This window comes from Ostrinia nubilalis, chromosome 26 (genome assembly GCF_963855985.1).
Source record: "Ostrinia nubilalis chromosome 26, ilOstNubi1.1, whole genome shotgun sequence".
In the NCBI taxonomy this organism is placed as follows: domain Eukaryota; kingdom Metazoa; phylum Arthropoda; class Insecta; order Lepidoptera; family Crambidae; genus Ostrinia; species Ostrinia nubilalis.
In genome coordinates this window covers 5,188,079-5,209,359 of record NC_087113.1, presented here as the reverse complement: position 1 = coordinate 5,209,359, position 21,281 = coordinate 5,188,079, and the positions used below count along the sequence as shown (strand labels likewise).

General features: G+C 36.7%; 1 protein-coding gene across 1 annotated transcript in view; it reads right to left on the bottom strand.

The window, feature by feature from the left end:
- LOC135084482 (sperm surface protein Sp17) overlaps positions 1-21,281 on the bottom strand; it is a 224,368-nt gene that overhangs the window by 171,327 nt on the left and 31,760 nt on the right. The window contains exon 2 of the mRNA XM_063979268.1: positions 2,768-2,960. Coding sequence (XP_063835338.1) covers positions 2,768-2,861 — 94 coding nt within the window. The 5' untranslated portion in view covers positions 2,862-2,960. The remainder of the gene's footprint in view (positions 1-2,767; positions 2,961-21,281) is intronic.

The following is a 21,281-nucleotide window of genomic DNA, read 5'->3' as shown; positions in this document are numbered from 1 at the left end:
TGCAGAACAAGGCAGGAAAATACCTGCCATGTTACGAATAAAAAAAATTACCCGCAATCGCTCTTGATATAAGTGGATTGCAGTTTAGGGTGGATTTTAATCCATAAAGAGGAAGTTTTTGGTCTGCATCTCACTTAAGTAAGTGTCGGAAAACAAAAACATCAGTTTATCAAACATTTTGAATTAAAAAGCTAGCTTTTGCCCGCGGCTCTGCCCGCGTGAATTTCGATCGGTAACAGAATGTCTTTACCATAATCCTCAGGAACTCAGCAACCATAAAATTAATGTTCAGACATTTTCATTTGTCACCCCCTTTCCTCTTTAAGGAGATGAAATATGTAAATGCATCCTAGACTGCATCTCACTTACCACCAGGTGCGTTTGCGGTCAAATACCTGCCCTGTTATGCATAAAAAAACCCCTGAAAAACGTTTTTTACCTGAAATAAAACTGACTAATTCCGTTTTACCAAACCTTAGGCTATTTAACTCAGACTGATAAATAAATAAATATCCTTAGACATTTTACTCTGCGCCTCTAGTCCCAAACTAAACTAAAACCTAAATTAGAAGAATAAAGCAGAAAAACAGAAATAAACCCACTTTATGTTGGAATTATACAGACGCCATGTGAAATACGAAAACTATGGCATCATAAAGCCTGCTCATAAATTTTAGTGCGCTGTTTTGTTGAGGTGCGCTTGGACTAAATATATCATACAGAAGAACGAGGTATTCAGACAGACAGTGCCTCGATCATAGCTCAGAAAGATAAGACAGTACCTCTAGCATGAACAACTTTCATCTTCGAATCGTTTGCATAGTCGACAAAATTCGATAAACGATAATGTGACAACTTTGATTCTCAAAATAAGTTTCGTGCAACCATTTCTCATACTAAGTTCACTTTACGACAAGTTCAAAAGGGCGCTGTTGTAGTTTTCGTGCTAAATCTTTTGATGGCGATTCGAATACGCAAACAGCCTCGAAAGTTTTTTTGTGCTAGCCGTACAGATCATTATACTATGTAGTAAGTACACCAAAAAGATCATGAAGTATATTTTTACAACTACACTTAACTTCAACTCAATCTTCAATAATCTTCATACTTCAGTCCCCAAGAGAAGGGTGTTGTAAAGGTCTATTCCACTTTGATCACCTGGCTTTGATGACCCAAGTGATCAAAGTCCACTTCCAGCGACAATTTAGTGTCCTTTGATCACCCACGGATATGACGCCCTGGGTGATCAAAGTGGACTCCAGTTAAATTATTATTTTAGTGTCCTTTGATCACCTACATACAAATCACACCTCCTCTTATACTTAATGTACGGACAAACATTGTTTAGGTAAGTAACCCTTTAAAATATTTCATGCTGTAAAAAAATGTCTAAATTAAGAAAATGTTTGTACTTACAACAATTGGACATGACGTGTCTATTCAGAGGTGTGATTTTTATGTAGGTGATCAAAGGACACTAAATTGTCGCTGGAAGTGGACTTTGATCACCTGGGTCATCAAAGCCAGGTGATCAAAGTGGAATAGACCGTTGTAAACCTAATTTGGAGACCACTAGCAATGCCAAATTTTATAATATATTTCGAATAAAGATTTTTTTAAAATTTACTTGATCCTATCTCTACTGATGAATTAAATACACTGCAACAAGCGAGTCGTTGTCACTTGTTATCAAATCAGTCAGCAATGAGGGCTATCGTTTTTATACTTAACAGTTGGCACCCCTGGCGATTGACAGGACCTTACTCTACAGTGGCGCCATCTTGATGAGTGCAAATGCGATAGTCCTCCTACCACTTTAGCACTCACCAGATGGTGCCACTGTCCTCGCTACTAGCAAGTGACAGGACCTTACTCTACAGTGGCGCAAACTGGTGAGCGCTAAAACGATAGCCCTCATTGGTAGTTGATACTAATAAATGTAATTCCAAAAACAACTTACATAAAGGAACACTCGTGAAATAACTCTTTTGACTGGGTGCTGTGTAGTAGAACATAAGCATCACTAAAAGAGCCCTTAAAAAAATTAGTTAATATTGTTTTACTTGTTTTGTCAAATTTTTTACATTAGTTCTAAACGTTTAATTACTGTTCTATTTTAGCTGAAGGCAGTGGCTCAGTAATAAACTTGAAGGATGATTTGCATGCACGGTTATCTAGGTCAAATAAAATAGCTCTTAAATTAAATATAATTAACTGTTTTATCGCTCTGAAAGCAATGTCAGTATGAAGTTTAATTTAAACTGGGACAGTGTAAAAAACACTGTTTATTAGTAATTTTTTAGTAATTTTTTTGCTATCAGTAGAAAAGGAAGACAATGTCCATAATGAGTCTGTGAACGAAGTGAGTAATAAAAGGTTTGTATACTATTCGAGTTAATATGAAGGGCAAATAAAACAGAAAAAATGGAAAGCTGATAATTAAATACTAAATTATTGAATTAACAAAATAAATTGCTTACTGCGCCATCTGGTATAATTTTCCAAGATTGTTTGTTGGCGCGCCATCTATTCAGGCTACGCCGAACTAAATGTTGGTGAAAGCAAGCCTTCCAAAGCACAGACGTCTCTAGCAGGTAGTTTACGAGATACAGCATAGATGGCGCTGAACTCGAATACGACGGTGAAAATTTTCCCGCGATTTTCTTTTTTTTTTAACTTTTCATACTGAAATATGTTTGCAATGTTAAAATAGTCTTATTTATTGGAGTCATTGTTTTTTTTTACCAATGTTTAATAATAAACTTACCTGTGGCATTTTTCGTATGGTTATCTTGAGTATGATTTTCTTCTTTGGTAGATTTGGCCTCGGTTTTGGCTTCGGAGCTGGTGTTGCATCCCATCCTGCTCGCACAATCGACACTAGTTAAGGTAAAAAAGAGAGCGCACTAGTCACTGAACCTCCCCAACTATTATAACATGCTGCTCCTCATTTGGCTGATCTGGAACAAAGAAAAGTATAATTTAGTAAAGTAAACTAAGTAATCATTTAGTACATTTAACACATTAGGTAGGCTTAATTTCGACCTATTTTATGAAACATGACGTTATTGGACAAACTAAAACAATAATTCTAAGATAAAATAATGCTGTAACGCTTTAATTTCGCAATTGAGAATGTTACTAGGTATGCAAAATCACTTGAAACCTATGTTACAGTTAAGCTTTTACATTTACAAATACATCAGTTTTTATTTCATTCAAAAATACCCAGTAGTTATGATTTTATAGGCATTCAAAGTTCGCTTAAATATTGAGTCCCGCCGACGGTCACGTGACCCCGTGTGACGTACATTCACAGCGTCCGCTCACTAGAAAACGGATATAAACATACTTAAATATTTTTTTTTTTGTAAATACAAACTTATTATACATATTAACACCCAGACCCATCACAGAAATTAAAATTGAACCAAACCCAAACTTGATGCGATTGTGTCGTTTTATTGCGAATTACCTTCCAGCTCCATCATTAGACCCCGATTACTATATAGAATTAAAATACTCATCAATACAAAACGAACGAGCCCAAACTCGATGCATTTAAGTCGTTTTATTATAGAGTTCCTATGGCCACCTTCCAGCTCCATCATCAGATCAGCTCCATGTCATCATAATATTGCATGGTCATCCAAATCACATGTGTTTGCGAAATTTCAGCTTAATCGGTTGCCTGGAAGTGGGTCTTAATTCAGTTTGCAAGATTCCACCCATACAAATATGAGCCAGTCGTTGTAATATGACGTCACGCGCATAAAATGGCGGGCCGGCCGCCGCCCGCACTTTTAAAATTCAATATCTTGGAAACTAATTAACGTATCGAAATAATTCTTTCACGTGTATTTTTTATTTTTAACAGAGAATACAGAAAGCTAAAAAACAAAATTAGTGAACATTCTTCATTCTTCAATAGAAAAAGCAAAATAAGATCTCTAACTGGAAAATTCATGGAAAAGTAAATAAATACGAATTTCCTGAAAGATTTTGGGAAATGTGTAAACTTCCTTTGTTTTTGTAGCAGTTAAAGTGAAAAGATATCCAAGGATATTTATGTATTACGACTGACTGACTATAGTCATAGATATCCGCACAAAAAATATGTAAGTAACTATGTAGTTAAGTTTTCTGACGAAAGATAGAGTCTCTGTACTTTTTATTATCTTATAGTTTGGTCGGTTTCTAATTTGTATGAATAATCGGCCCATTCCAAATCGGTGTAATGTGCGCACTTTCATACATGCCCATACTGATTAACAGCCCGACCAAACTATTGGCCAACGAAAAATAGCACCAACGAACTGTCGTCTGAAAAGAAATTTCGCCTTTTTGCCGCAATTTTTGAGAAAAAAGATGCTAAATAAATAAATAAGTAAATTCTCTTTCTACCTACATCGCTTTGTCATTATAATCGTATTTAAAAATGCACAACCAGTATCAAACACGAGGCGTATTTATAACAGAGGGCGTAATGAATCCAATTTTCGCTGAGGGTACATTTCAAAACATTCATAATGGGAGGGTAATGATACCTACCCTCGGGCGAGGGCTGTATTAGAACGTCACATTCTTTAGTGTGTTCTGGAAATGATTTATCAATAAATGTATATTCATAGACAATGGAATTTCTATTAAATTTTTGGGTATTATTAAGCTTCGGAGCATGATGGTCAGTGGTGCCTTGAGCCCAAAGTCCCGGGTTTGATTTGAGAATTTGAAAACAATTTTTACTGGGTTCATATTTGGGTGAATATCAACAAACTCGTTTTTTGCCTAATTCCGGTGGCGAATTTTAATTTCCACTTTCCAAAACTTTTTTGTGGCAGAAATAATAGTAAATAACTTGTATTATTCAATGATATGGTAGAGATCAAAATATTATTAATACTTCTCGAGATATGTCAATTTGAAGTTATCAAGAGCCACCGAAATTGTATTTGAGCCACCGGAATTAAGAACCAATCCACCGAAATTTATTTATACAGCGGACTTCGGAATGTTACGGATGATTGTTCTAAAATTACTTATTATTTGTAATCAATTAAGTATTATTATCCAGTAAATATGTTTATAATTAAAAACAATATTCAGGCCTGTGTTGTGACCCTAAAAAAGCATCAGATCTTCCCATGTGAGTCGTAATAGCCGACTATGGAATCAAAATACTGGAGGGTGGGCTGCAGCATCTTTCCGGGTATTATACTACCATACTGGAACTACCAACCAGCCTGCTAAGCATGGTGATAACGGCAAAATCCCTCCATAGAGAACAAATCCAAAACTTTCTGGCTCTAGCCGCCAACAGCCCCGTTATTCTAGAGTCATCACAAAGACATCATACATGACCCTCAAACCCAGAAACCAACTCTAGTCTCGGGAGGGCGACCAACTGCCCCAGGTTGGTGTTAGGTTTATCTTCCATAAGTAAAAATATTGGTCCAGGCTAGCCAAGTTTTCATGATGGTATCATACCTATCCTATACTTAGAATTACGCAACTAATACCGCGTACCGGAAGGCGCAGCGTGGGACGTCCACCTACAAGGTGGACCGACGACATCGTAAAGGTAGCAGGGAAGCGCTGGATGCAGGCCGCTACCAATCGATCAACGTGGAAAGCATTAGGGGAGGCCTATGTTCAGCAGTGGACGTCCTATGGCTGACATGATGATGATGATGATGACGCAACTAATTATTCGCTAAAGACCATGCGAACTGGAGATTAAGTATGAAGATATTTCTAGATCTATATCAGCAGGCTACTGAACTAACACATTACATATTTGTGACAGGGTAATTTAACGGAAAACTATGCAAACCTAGCGACAATGAGCTAAATGAAAGTAGTACAATTAAGAAACGGAGGACTAAATCCAGCCAGCCTCATGGAGAGAGAAGGCCTAGCAAAAGATGCCAGAACTGTAAAAGCGTACTGAGCTGCACCCTAATAGTACTGCAAAAATCAAAATATAGTAATCATTTTTAGACGAACAGGCAATTTAATCTCATGTGCATTCTCCGATCACCACACAGCTTATGACCGCAGTCTATGAAGGAACACTATCTGCGGTTGCGATCCTCATCAGTGAGGGACCGAGGAAGAAGAAGAAGTCATCACCGAAATAGAAGAATGCCGAATAAAAGATGCTCAAAAGATGTCGACTGATGAAGCCTAAGCCACGACCAGTGCCAATCCAGCTCCAAAACCCCAAGAATTTTCATCTCGAGTGGCAGAATAGATTGCAACCTACGAGACTAGGGAATTTTAGCTGTTTCAGGACTATTCTCATCTGTTTTTAAGATTCTGCTTAGTATCGATGTATAAATAACTATCCAAGTCCTCACGCTGATACAAAGTGTATTATAGAGACGATTTTTTGGAATAAATCGAAAGTATGTATTTGCGAGGACCAAATTGAATATACCAACATAAATAACGAGGATAGCAGAACCATTATGGTAAATGCCTAAGCTGCTAGGAGAGATTAAGAAGCACTACTAGTAATTAGGCTGAAGATCGAGATTATTCCGACACTTTAGCGAAGATCTAAAGTCTAGGATCTTTAGCTTGAGTGAGATTAGAATGCCCTATTAAAAACAACAAGGTATGTACCAGGAGATAATGAAATCACAACTGAGCTTATGAAATCAGATGGAATGCTAATACTAAAGTTCTCTTAAATACCACCATGTTTATTGGTCGATAAACTAAAAAATAAGACATGGTGGTGGTAGAGACTGGAATGGAATGGACGTTGGCGATGGTCAGTCAGGTGAGGCAGCTTTTTCCTGAAACATGACACTCTCGCTATCCAACATCCAGTCTCCCAGACAACCTCATTTTCGAAAAGACGTTCGTAATACTACGTACATATTTAATGCTGCGTCAAATTATACAGAAGACTGAGGACTATAGTCAGTCATTATTATTGGCCTTTTTGTACCTTCTTCGATTCGGTCAAGACCTGGGCTGTGCTATAGTCTCTTTAATGGCGTCAAATTGACTGTCGATACATGCAACTTCTGAAGTATTTGTATGAAAACTTCATCATATCAGCCCTCCCCCAAGATCAGAACTCGAAACTTATCTAATTGCTGCGAAGGTTCAGAGTTGGAGACACCATAATCTCTTAAAGTCTTCACTACCTCCCACTTAGAGGTTTTCAAGCTTCTGAGCTAGACCGAGCTCAGTATCAAGATACGGCGAGTACATCACACAACTTCGATTCACTGACGATATTGTAGTTATGACTGAGACCTTAGTAGACCTAGGTACAATGCTCCAGAGCCAATAAGACCAATTCTGGCAATAGATTCGCCACCGGAGCCACCGAAATTGCGCCACCGGAATTAAAAAATTGTAACAAAATTCAAATTATAAAGAAAACTATAATTCTGATCAATAATTTCGGTATGCAAATACAACAAAACACCAAACTTTAATTATGTTAAAGAATCGTTTAGCATCTAAGTAGGTAGCTTTCACTCATACACTTGCCAGCGAAATTGAAAAATTTTGTATTCTTGTGCCGCTGATACAAATATTTACCGGTCTGCTGGAAAAACAATACCACAAGTCGCAAGTCTTTATAGCCCGATCAGGAGGACACAGCTGAGTGATGCAGGGAAGAAGCACTCTACGTCTCTCAAAGCTTCTTTGGAGAAGTAAGAGAGTGTCGAAATTGAGCCACTGTAATTGCTTTTTTTCGTGGGACAGTTTTGAAAGGCCATTTAAAACACTTAAAATATGAAATATCACATTTCTTTCATATCATTTGGAAGTCTTATTTAATGTATTTTATGGCTATACTATTCTTAAATTACTAGAATCCCCGAGAAAGAAGGAATAACACAATTTATGAGTAGAAATAGAGTTAGGTCGCGCCACCGCTATTAGATTTTGGGTCTTTGAAAAAAATTTTAGTACATAAAATAACTACCTATTGTCCTGATGACTTTGCTATCGTGTAAAACGCTGTATAAACTGTGTACAGAAAAAAAATCATCGCTCTAGTTACATTTCTCCCATCGATTCTCAGCTCCGCCGCGTAAAAAACGTGCTTGGGATATTCACCCATTTAAATTTTCATAGGTTTGTTTAATTTTACTAGCTATTACCCGCGGCTTCGCCCGCTTGAATACCTATTAATTAGTTCTGTCACAGAAAAACACGCGTCTCTCTTTCAAAAACCTTTCATCTAAGACAAACCCTGAAAAAGACAGATATAATTTCGCATTATTAATATTAGTCGCATTTGTTTCTCCATAACGAAAAGGCTCTTGGCCTGCATAAGTGATGATCAGGCCGAAGGTGGAAGCGAGCTTCACCCGGAATCCTCAACTACAGAAGAGCTGGCGATCTTACCTCTAACTGTATCTAAACTCTAATTTAAATAAATCCCAGTAATAAACGAGGAAAATGCAGCCCTGAGCTGCAAACTTTAATATTATAGAAGAACTTTTAATTTTCTACGCGCATGAGATCCAAAGTTCCGCCTCACGTCTATAATATTATAATATTATTATACACACACACACACGTTTTATGAGAATGCGATCTAACTTCGAGAAACGTGGAGACTTGTGAAAAATATAGGGTGTCCCAGAATCCAATATTGACAAAATGCTATCTTGTGGTAGCTAGTGTTGATATGCTAGCGCTATGGAACTGTTGGGAAGGTCTTTGTTCAACAATAACGTCGGAACTAATAGACATAGACTAATAAATTTAATTCTTTTTGTAGAATAGCTTAAATACTATAATAATACCTAATACAATACAAGTAAAAAATACTTTAACGACCTGGTTTTTCTTGTGTTGTGAAATAACTGAAAAAGAAGTGAGAAAAGTCATGATTTTTCCTACTTAAATCCATTCTTACTCCCTTAAAATGTATGAAACTTGTACTTATCTGTTTTCTACTTCTACCAATAGATAATTTTACTAGCTGTCGCATGATATTTAAAATATTTGCTTATTAGTGTTACCCACGCTATCACTTGTTATTGAAGGAAGAGGTGAATACTAAAAATTAAAAACTTAAATCCTTGTAATTCTGCGAGCCTCAGATTTGAAGTATTTTCATCGATAAAATTGTCCATAGATCACGCCCTAAAAGTTTGATCACTACATGCCCGGACACACTGTATAGGCGCTTTCATGGCATTATTATCTACTCGTGTAACTGTATCTGTTTCTATGAAACTGTTTATCCGATATGACCTAAATATTAGCTTTAACAGAATTCCCAGAACTGGATCAATAGAACACAATTTAAATGAGATTGGTATTCTGAACAAAACAATATTGCATTCTGGCTATTATGAATACAGTGGTTCTAGTATTGAAATGGTTTTATTAATAATAATGGTATTAATAACTATTAAAATAATTAATGTATGCATGAAACCTTTAAAATTGGTAACATTTTAGCTCATCATACTAAGTACTTTTGTATACCAACAATAAAGAATAAAGAATTTAATTTAAATTTGAATTTTATCTGATTTCATGATCTCTAATGTAAGAATAGAAAGAATTTTATATCTGCCGCCAAATTAAATACATAGCCGCTTTTAAAAACATTTTATTCTCTATAGCCCTGAAAATCGACTCAATTTTAAATTTTCTGTAAGTTACATTTTCACTTGTTTTGAAATCCATAATAATTGTCAAATAAGTTGGAAAACGAGTGACGTCATAGTACACTCTTTGCCATACAATCAATGCTCGATTCGTGTTTGACAGCTCTTAAAAAGTATGTCAATTGACTATTTACGTCAAGTACCCTAACAAAACAAATTGTTTAGCTTCCGGAATGAAACCAAGGTAAGCCTGTATTGATCAAACAGACCTAGGTCTTATCTAAGGTTGCCTAGGAAGCCTAGGTGAGAATGTCACGGCTTTATAACTGTGCTAAAATAATTCTAGCCTCTAACCTAAAGTATTTGAGATTCGTAAGTACAAAACTCTTTGTTTGGGTATTAAAAACTCTACATAAAATGTAACGAGCACGACTGTAGAACTAATAAATAATTACATAATCATCATTAGGTCATTTAGTCTCTATTTCAGGACCAGGTCTCTCTAATTTACCAGAAGCAAATGGAAAGATTTGACCTGAAGTTACGAAAGATGGAAGAAATACTTCTAATAGCCTGAACTGTTTCGAGAAAAGAATGCTCAACTTGGCGGGAGCACTGCTGTGCCCGTAATCATGTCACTCTATGATCTTTTATAAAGGTAACAGACAGACATATCTACATTACATTTTAATACGAATGCAAATGAATGCTGTCTGCGTCTGTTAAATTGCTAATTACAGGCCGTGGCAGTTCGTTAGCGAGTGGTCATTAAAATTGTAATTAATAATCGTTAATGAGTCCCGGAACGGCGACGATTCGGTTTCAACACGTAATAATTAGACTTTAAGTGATGACTGAATCATTGAATTAATGATGAATGACTTAAATTATTGTTAAATTAATGTTGTGTTGGAAGAAGTATGTAAGGTAATTGAAAAGCCACCTTAAGCATACCTTCTAATGAAAAAGATTGACTTAAACTGACAATATCTAATAATAATATATTATCATCACCATTATCATTATTTCAGCCAAAGGACGTCCACTGTTGAACATAGGCCTTCCCCAATGATTTCCAAATTGGCTGATCTGGCGGTCCAGCTCCTTCCTGCAACCTTTATAAGGTAGGAAATTCGTTAGGTTACTGACGGATAAGGGTGATTTTAACTCGTATAAGTCACTAGCAGCCGCCCGCGTCTTTATACGCGTGGATCCCGTTTTACCCTCTTAGGGATTGAATTTTGCAAAATCCCGTCTTAGTGAGCACCTACGTTCTAAAAGGAACCCCATGCAAAATTTGAGACTCCTAGCACTTCTAGTTTCTGAGATTTCGTGATGAGTGAGTCAGTCAGTCAATCAGTCAGTGACCTTTCGCTTTTATAGATAAGTATAGATTAAAATTTCAGTAATTTATTTTTGCAATCAGGCTTAATGTTAAGCCTACCACTGCTCCAGGACCAAAACGTTGTTAATATCCCACTTGTTACTAGCGTTCTTTTTATATGCAACATTTGAAAGATGAGGTGTGTCGCAGTACTGTCCAAGTCTTATAAGTACACTGACGTAAATAACTATAAAGTTTTGGAGCGATTGTTTCGAGATAAATTTACCATGACTGATTTAAGGTAAGTGATAGAAAAAGTGAATTCCGTAACAAGTGGGATATTGTGAAAAAGCACTGCAAGAAACTCAGTCACTTTTGTCTGCCTCTTCAAGGGTTACATTGATAAGAAGTAGGTAGCTTATGCAATTTTTTTACTAATCTTCTTTACTTTATAATAGCTCTTTTCCCTTAAAGTGCCTGTTCACATATTCCTTAAACGTATTAATAAGTTTAAGGAATAAAGACTATTCCCCACTTTCAGATGTAACACAGCATTAAACAAACGGCCTTTCGTCACGAATTCGAAGACAGGCCATGATGACTAATATAACGGTATTCTGAGGCCGAATCTTACTTTTGCAATGGCGTTTTTAAAAGCTCTAGTTTCCTTTAACTGACGTCAGTGCGAAAACTTGGAATTATCTACCGCTCTTTCGTTGTCTCGTAGTCCTTCGTAGTCTCATAGTCTCTCGTAGTCTCGTAGTCTCTCGTAGTCTCTCGTAGTTTAGTAGTCTTTGGATGGAAGTCGATCCATAACTTCGAACTCTTCCTATGTTCTTCTGATTAATTTCGTTGCGGGTCCAATGACAGTTTAACTTTCCCTCGGGATAAACTTGGCTTTCACTGGTTGGGTTTTATTGGCGGTCAAGCTGTAGATCCTAGCGACACGGGAGTTGCAGCGGTGGGAACGAGAGGTGGGAATAGCCCCATATCACTTTTTCGTGATCGCTTCATTATTTACAACCGGGATACCTCTAACCTACTGAGCATTTAAAGGACAAAGGACAATATCCTAAAAGAAAGAGAAAAATAATATAACTTTTCAGCGATTCATTGTTGATTGTAGACGACCGCACTTTATAATAATTTTATGAATATGCCTTTCTCTTCTGAAGGATACAGGCTGCTATCAACTGAACAATCTGAAAATAATTCGATGTCTTTGTTCAGTAGTGGACGTCTTGTGGCTTGAATGATGACAAATGATGTATTTCCCTATGAGTTTGCGTCTATTATTTTGTTGATTAGATTAGATTGGACGTCAACTTATTTCTTAAAACACCTTAAACTTTAATCTGAGTAAACTTAATACAAATAAATTCAATTTACTACTTTCAAGCTTTCGAAAAGTTCGAACAAAAGGCGTCAGTGCGAAACTTTCAATTCTAATTTTAGCACCACGTTCCGTTCAGCCAAATGTTCGAGATCACGCGAACTCTCGGTGCGGTCCCATTGATGGGCGCGTGGAACGGAACGCGAAGTGACGTCATTGTTTAGTTAACAACTAAATTGACTAAATTCGTGAAACTTACATGATACCGGGCTTTTAAGTTTTTTAATATTTTTGTCTTATTTAGAGAGCATTTGCTTCAAGACTAATTATAATGGTAACTAGCTGTGGCTAAGCGCAAAAATGGTTTGAATTTTCAGTGGGACTTATCTACATGAAGATAAAAGTGAAAAAGTGACTCTTTCTGTCTGTCACTTTTTCACGCTTCAGGACGTAGCACATTAATTTATCAACCCAGAAAGGGATCGTATCAACTCGAGGCGGTCAGTATTCTTTGTATGAAACTCTATACTGCAACGCGCACTTATCCGCACCGTAACGTAAACGCCTCGCCTCGCGGTTAATAGCGCGCGTAAGGCGATGACAGCTCGCAAAAGGCTTTACGGTTGACGGTGTTCATCGCTTTCCGAGTTGATAAGTCTGTGAAAACCCAGAGAAAAGTGAAAACATAGAATAGTTTTTATATTTATTTTGAAGGTCATAAGTGCCAAAATATTGGTCTAAACTAAATAAAATATCTCTGATTTTCAACCGACTTCAAAAAAGGAGGAGGTTCTCAATTCGACCCGTATGTTTTTTTTTTTCTATGTTTGTTACGCGATAACTCCGCCAATTATGAACCGATTTGAACAAATCTTTTTTCGGCGTATAGGTAATACCTCAAGGGTGGTCCCATTTAAATTTAATAATAAAAAAACAACCCCCAAGGGTGGAAAATTGGGGATGAACTTTTTTATACGCAATATCTCCGCCGATTATAAACCAATTTGAACGATTATTTTTTTGTTGAATAGGTATTATCAAAAGGGTGGTTTCATGCGAATTTGAAGAAAATATTTCACCCCCAAGGGTGGAAAATTGGGGATGAACTTTTTTATACGCAATATCTCAGCCGATTATGAACCAATTTGAACGATTATTTTTTTGTTGAATAGGTATTATCAAAAGGGTGGTTTCATGCGAATTTGAAGAAAAACTGGTCATGGTAGGTACAAATCCTTAATGCTTAGGAGTTGTAGGATAATTCTTTAAACAACAGTTGTATTCTTTCATGTTTTTTTAAGGTGGGCTGACGGTTTAAGGTCTTTTTAGTTTTCCTATATTGTAACCTGTATTTTGTAGGGAATATTATTTTACACTAGACATGAAGAATATGGTCTCAATGTACTGCCTACCTTCAGTGGTAACATCAAGGTAATAATTAGTTAACTAAAAAGCAAGAAATAAGTAAAATTTTATATAAAAAAATAAAACCGACTCCAAAAAACCTACACCAAAAAAAGTAGAAAAATAATTACTAATTACCTACTTATTTATTAGGACGAATTATTAATATTTATGTAGGTATACCATGATTGATACTTTTGGAGTCGGTGCCAAGATTATGAAACATGTAAAGTTTGCCTGCACGGTTTTTAAAAGTGTACACTTGCACCATAAAGGTGTTTATCTGACAACGATATTCACGCAAGCAAAGCCGCGGTTACAGCGCGTATATTATAATACAAATCAACAAAATATTCCAATGTCAAAGTATGCCAAAGACCCCCAACTCTCATAAGTCGTGTTTCTAAAGTAGTTATTGATCGAAATCATTTGAAGTTGGAACTTCTGAAAATATTTAAGGACACCAAACTTGTGACCCCTACCTTTCGAGGGGTCCTTGGGTAGGTCCCGCCTTTAGCAAAGCTATTTACTCGTACAGAGATTACGTTATTTTGACCCTCGTGAAATTGAAATGCTTTTTCTGACCTATCAGAACATTGGTGCTGGGCGCAATAGAAAAAGGCTCAGAGTGATTGGTACATTTTGTTTACTTGCATAGGGATGCAAGCTTTTGAGCATACTTATTGGGTTTTCAACATATTAATATCATAATTCATCAAGTAATTTAGTCACCACTGCAAGAGCACGACTCTCCAATTTACTATGTAGATGCAAATGCAGGATTTTGTCTACACTCCTCACGCTGACCAGACGAACCCATCTCATCAGACGGGTTTAAAAAAAATATATTATAGACGATCTTATTATTCGTACATACCTACCTTAATTTAGTGCTAAGTCATACAGAATGTCTTCAGCAGGAGATGCGGTTATAGCAGTAAATGACCAAATTCTAACATGTAAACTTTAGGTACACACCGCTGTTTTTAAGAAGGCAGAATTGCTTGACAATTGACCATTTTGGCTAAAAATTGTGTTTGCACCGCTGAAATTCCTATGGATCGTATGTAGACTTAACGTTCCTTTATTTTCCTAGTGTCCTGCAATTTCAGTTGCGGATCCAATGACAGTTTAACTTCCCCTGGGACAAACTTGACATTCACTGGTTGAGTTTTATTGGCGGTCAAGCTGTAGATCCTGGCTACACTGCAGCAGTGGGAACGAGAGGTGGGAATAATCACGTTTAGTGTCTGTACTTTAACACTTTCATTTGTTTAAATAGAAGGGACTTCTGTATCTATCTGTTTTAGAGTAACCCCGAGACCCGTGGGACGGACTGCGGTCGGGACCCGGCCACGGGTCACTACCGACCTACACTCGCCTACAAAATACATGAACTTTTGATCCTTATCGGGTGAATATAAATAAGGCGAAAAATTCACCTGAGCCTGAAGGCTTTGCTAAATAAAACACGTTCCGAAAACGCTGTGTTCTATCGCCGCTCTATAGTGTTGTGTTGTACCATAACGGTAGCATACTATTCAAATACCAACTACCGTCACGGTACAACACAACTTAGGCACCTAACTTTGACCGTAACTTTAACGATAACCGGTGTTTTTTTGTATAGAATTTGACAGATTTTTGAGTTTGTCAATGTTAAAATAAGATGGTGCAACCCAACCTTAGCGATAATTCGAGCACTTCTATAATACTAGCGTAGCGTAGTTACAAACAGCAACACAACTTAACGATTAATTCATAAGTAAATCGAAAATGAACTTTCATCGGCAGAAAATGGCTGACGACAGTTTTGTATCTCTCTGTACACATCGATAGCCTGTGAAGAGTAGGTATTTCCTTTGTGTCTTTGACCCATTTTCAAAAGGTATTCACACCTGTGTTATACGACTCCTTTTGTGCCGAAACTAAAGGGACACCCTAAAGTTACCAGTACAGTCAGCGTCAAATAGTTCGTGACACCTAAGGGTAGTCTTTTGAATTAAGCGTCACAGACGCAGCGTCTTCAGCTTTGGTCTTAAAGGTAGCCTTTGGAAGCGAGTTAGTGACGCGGCGTTGGTGGCACAAGACCGAAGCTAAAGACGCTGCGTCTGTGACGCTTACGAAACGTGTATGTTTTGTGTGTGTGTGTGTTACGCGTTCGAAAGGCTACCTTAGTAGCCGAAAATTCGCAACACGTCTTTGTTACAATAGACTTATTTGACACCATTCCCCAATAATTCGAAATCACAGCTTTTTAAAAAAGACACTTCTTTCTGGTCTTAAAAACTTAATAAATTCTAAATTACCTGTAAATTGACATTTTTGGTTGCATTTGTAATCGAAAAAATGTAGTTCGAGTTGACCAAATAGTGAGTGACGTCAGGGGCTTGTATTAACATATTAAATCTATGGGAGAGTCTCGTTTTGATAGTTTGGTGGTGTCACAATTTGACGCAGACTGTACATAAAATAATACATACTTGGAGTACATTAAACATATTGCTTTTATGGGGAGCTATTAATATTACGTAATTATAGGCACAGCCAGTTTGTTAGCATACATTTTATTTTTTTAGGTAAAAGTATTTTTGTGACAAATGGATGGTTGACTTATTATAAATGTAAAAGTTTGTCAGAATGGATGTAGGTATGTTTGTTACTCTTTCACCCAAAAACTACTGAACAGATTTTGATGAAACTTTACGGTATGTTTTGTTTTTGTTGTTTTTGGCACACAAAAGACTATAATTTACTTCGATGTTGAATCCAATCTGTATCTCATGCGAGCAAAGTCACGGGAAAAAGTTAACGTATAAATCTAGTGTGTAAGCTCATATCAAAAAGAGACTAAACTAAACTATAATCTAAAAGAGCTTTACACGCAAACCAAACAAACATACTTAGTTGTGATTAGCACCAAATTAAGGAACTGTTATTAATTTCCAAACCACGATAAGCCTTCTATTTTCGCTCACCGAATCTGGGTCAAATAGATTCTACTTATCGAACAAACTCAGATTAACTACGTAGAGACCACAGTGTAGAAAATACAGTATCTAAATCCTGATGTTACAAAAGATAGTTTATGTTTGACATTTGAAAGAAGAAAGAAAGAATTCAGTTATTGCAATGGACATCACACAAAGAAAAGAAGGTAACTTAAATAATTTAATATGCTCTTTTTCATTAATAATTATGACTCTACTACAGATTCAGAAGAATAATTTCGGCCAGCGCTGAGAAAAAAGAAATTTACTTACCAAGGTCAAAGAGCTAGGGATTTATATCCATTTTTCATAAATTTACTTTAGTGAATTACTCGACTAAATAGGCAAATCTGCATATTTTGTGTAAAATACTGAATAAACATTTCTTCTTACTTTCTTTCAAACATGTTCAATGTTCATCTTAACAGATAACCACAGCATTGTGGTTTTACATGTAATAATAAGATAAAAAGATAAACATTGATAAAATGATATAATCGTAATGGACCTTCTGTACATCTTTAGTCTGTGATAGAATCTGACGAATGGGCAAGTTTCTCGCATTAAATTACTATGAACAAGTAGCTTTTACGAAGTTTACGTATTCCACTTGCAGGCTTAGTTGGGAGAACGTCTTACAAGGTGTTAACATCTTTGAATTTAAAACATCCGTATTCACAAACGATGCTTGCTTAAGTGAAGCAGCAAATCTAACGCACAGCGAGCGTTGAAGAGAGATCTGTGATTGGTTCGTGTGTGACCCTGTGCGTCCACGCGCACTGTGAGACCTCATAGTAATGTTTGTGAATACGGGCGTTATTCAAGAAAACAAGACTATTTCCACCTCTCGTGAACCTCTAACTTCTGATTAACCAGGCTCTACTGGACCTACATCCTAACCATGGAAAGCCTTTGTCCCGGGGGAAAGTTAAATTGTCATTGGACCCAAATTCAAATTCTAATGCATACTAAATGACAATAATTTGTACGGATCGCAAGGAAATTAATCAGAAGAATATTAAGAGAAGTTGCATTAAGGTTCGACTTTTCTCCCTTTGTTCGACAACACGGGTCTTAACGCGACGTTTATTACCTAATGAATTACATTATGTACTCACGGCTTGATGTCTCGGCTGCTATTTTAGTGTGTCTTACTATTTTAGTTAAAATGGAACGTGATAGTTTAAAATCTTATAAATAAAACTGACCGCCTCAAGTTAATACGGTTACGATCCGTTTCCGGGTCGAAGTGTGCTTCGTCCTTAAGTTGAATTCAAAGATTTACAATCTTCTTTCTATAAACACTCCAGACCCACAAACTAATGCTAGTATCCCATAATTAGGTTACCTACAAATTAATATTAGACTTAATACTAATGTTTCAACATTTGGGAACACAGGGTGTGGGTGGCTAGGATATGTCATGAACCGCACGCCATAAGGTGCGGCCATGAATATAAATGGACTATTAAAGAAAGTATTACCTAAATACCTAACTAGGCTGTTATTACGAGTATAAATGGTACTTTTAGCTTTTTAGTCGCATTACTTTAAATTATTTTAAAGCGGGAGTTTGCTATCTACAGTCTATTCTATATCTGAGGGCTTAGTGTGAGTTTACATCAAATGTCGTCACTAGTGAGCGCGTAAAAAAATGACATTAAATGTATATGACGAATTGTACAGCGCCCTTAGCGGAAACTGACACAAACTAAAATGACATATTTTTTTAACGCGCTCACTGGTGAGGACTTGCACTAAGCCCTCAGTTGCTCACCTAGCGAACTTTGTTCGCCTATGTTCATCAGATTAGCATAGATAATAATGTAGAAATTGTAATGGTGAAAGATTTTTTTAAATCGGTTTAGTAGTTTCTGAGCTTATTCAATACAAACAAACAAATGTTTTCTTAGTATTAATAATAGTGTAGTGTAGAAAAAGGCCAAAAACAGTAGGTAAATAATTCTCTATTCTTGATATTTTTTTATTTGTGTATTCAGGGTTATACAATGACGTCAAGTGAGATGTTTCAATGAAAGGCCTTTAGGTATAACCTAGTTTAAAAATATGTAAAAGGTTCATAGAGCTTTAATTTTAGACAAAATATTTTGATCAAACAGGGACGAAACATACAGTGATTTTTCAATATGACTCTATAGTTAGAAAGGTCTGAAGATTAAATTACGCTTAACTATATATTTATTAAATCCATCGGTCACGGGACTATTCCCACCTCTCGTTCCCATCGCTGCAACTCTTGTTGCAGGCAAAATGTAGGCAGGTTCTACAGTTTGACCACCAATAAAAGGCCAAGTTTGTTATATTCCCACAAAAAAGTGAACCACCAAGAAAAATATCAAAGAAACATTATATTACAGACTGCGTAGAAACATAACGACGTTACAGAACGAAATCGTTAAAGGCCCAAAAAGATGAATCTCAAAAAACTTAGATGTCCCGGCGGACAGCGGTCAAAGAATATAACCAGACAGAGGAGATCTTTTACGGCCGTTAGGTATAAAACTAAAAGCCTCACCGACGAAATCTAATTTCTTTTATACTTTGTTATTACTTATCTTTGAAGTACCTAATCAAAAGACTGAACTGATTTGTGCTTCTATTAAAGAGACTTTTGCCCGTTTTCACCTTCAATCCGTGATTTTTTTACGTGAAAACAAAATTCCTGTTATGTATTACCATGGGGGTCACTTAAAAATTTGGGATTGATGGTGAAAATTTTAGCTGCTAAAGCCACGATGACCCAAACTTCATGATACACCAAAGTTCTTACCTATGTTGGGAGCATGTGCTGACAAACTTTCAGTCTCTATAAAATAACGTAGGTCTGGCGTTCACTAGCTCTTAGTCCATGGTAATTATTATGAAAATATTAATTTAAATTTATTTTGTAGGTATAATAGTGCCACCACTTTCGATATCTACGAGATGACTATTTACTCTATGACGCAGCTTTGGGTAAACAAGACGATCAATGCCCCTCCTTCTATACCTATTTATACTCCTGAGGACTTCGTAGAAATATAAAATGGGAAACATTATTAGAAACAATAAAATTACATCGACTAACAATGAAAGCGTTTAAGAAAAATTTATATTAGGGAAGGAAAATTTTCGTCTCCAAAAGTTACTATTTTAGTAAGATCGTGAGTTCTGTAGGTAGACTAGTATACCTACCTACTAAAATAGTAGACATACTTTTATCAAAAGAACTAAAAAAATTCAATTTTTGTTGTCAAATATTTACAAACCAAGATGTTTGTATCTGAAATTTATCAGATATCTTTAGAACAATACCTAGAGGATGAATTACATACCAAAACGTAATCCTTTGTTGTAGCGTTTCATTTCATAAAGAATCACGGAGATGTTTCAGAACTAAAGGAGATATCAAAAGATCGGGCGTCGTTCGACATTGGTTTGACCTTGAGTTTGTTTTTACACGATTTTGTTATTTTGTGAAGCTGTCTGAGTGTTTGACCTTAGATCCAGACGACGCGACTATTAATCACTCCTAGGGTGAATACTAGAGTTCTACAGTTCCCGAGAAAATGACTAAATCTATACTCTATACTTAATATTTTAAATGCGAAAGTAACTCTGTCTGTCTGTCTGTCTCTCTTTCACGCCTAAACCACTGAATCGTTTTTATGAAATTTGGCATAGAGATAGTTTGAGTCCCGGGAAAGGACATAGGATAGTTTTTATCCCGGTTTTTGAAACAAGGACGCGCGCCATAAAGTTTTTCTGTGACAGACAAAATTCCACGCGGGTGAAGAAGCGGGCTGAAAGCTAGTTTTTAATATTCCCGATAGTCTTTTTGCGAAGTTAGGACTAAAAGACAGTTTCAGACGGTTTACATTACAAGTATTTCAACTCGTATTTTGACAGTCCAACGTCTGACAGTTTGAGCCAAAAGACGCCCACTGCTGGACAAAGGCCTCGCCAAGAATTTTTACAAGACTGGTCCTGCACGGTCCTCATCCAGGTGCTTCCCATGATCTTCACTAGATCATCGATTCACCGACTGGGAGACCTGACCTTGCGTTTTTTGTTCTATGGTCGCCACTCGAAAACTTTTGTTATTTTTCACCCGTACTGTATATGGGACTATTCCCACCTCTCGTTCCCACCGCTGCAACTCCTGTGTAGCCAGGATCTACAGCTTGACCGCCAATAAAAATCCAACCAGTGAAGGTCAACGAAATTAATCAGAAGAAAATAGGAGGCGTTCGACGTTATAGCACAGAATAAATTATGTAGGTACTACGTAATGGTTCCAACCCGCCTGCCAAGCGTGGGGATAATGGCAAAACCCTCCACTATAGTGGAGGAGGCTCATAGTCCAGCAGTAGACTGTAAAGAGCTGTTGATGATGATGATGATGAATAGTTCGACTTCCAGCGCAAAGCGGATGACAGGTGACAAAACAAAGGTGCCTGTATGTATTCGCCTGTAGTTTGCAATAGGTACTACGAATTCACAGGCAGGTAATATTAAAAACTGCTGTCTGCCCTTGCCTTTATTTCTATTATTCCCAGACGACCTGCTCTTAGTATAATTGGCCCAATAAATATTCAGAACGTATAAATTCTCCTCAAGGTGTCGGCAAC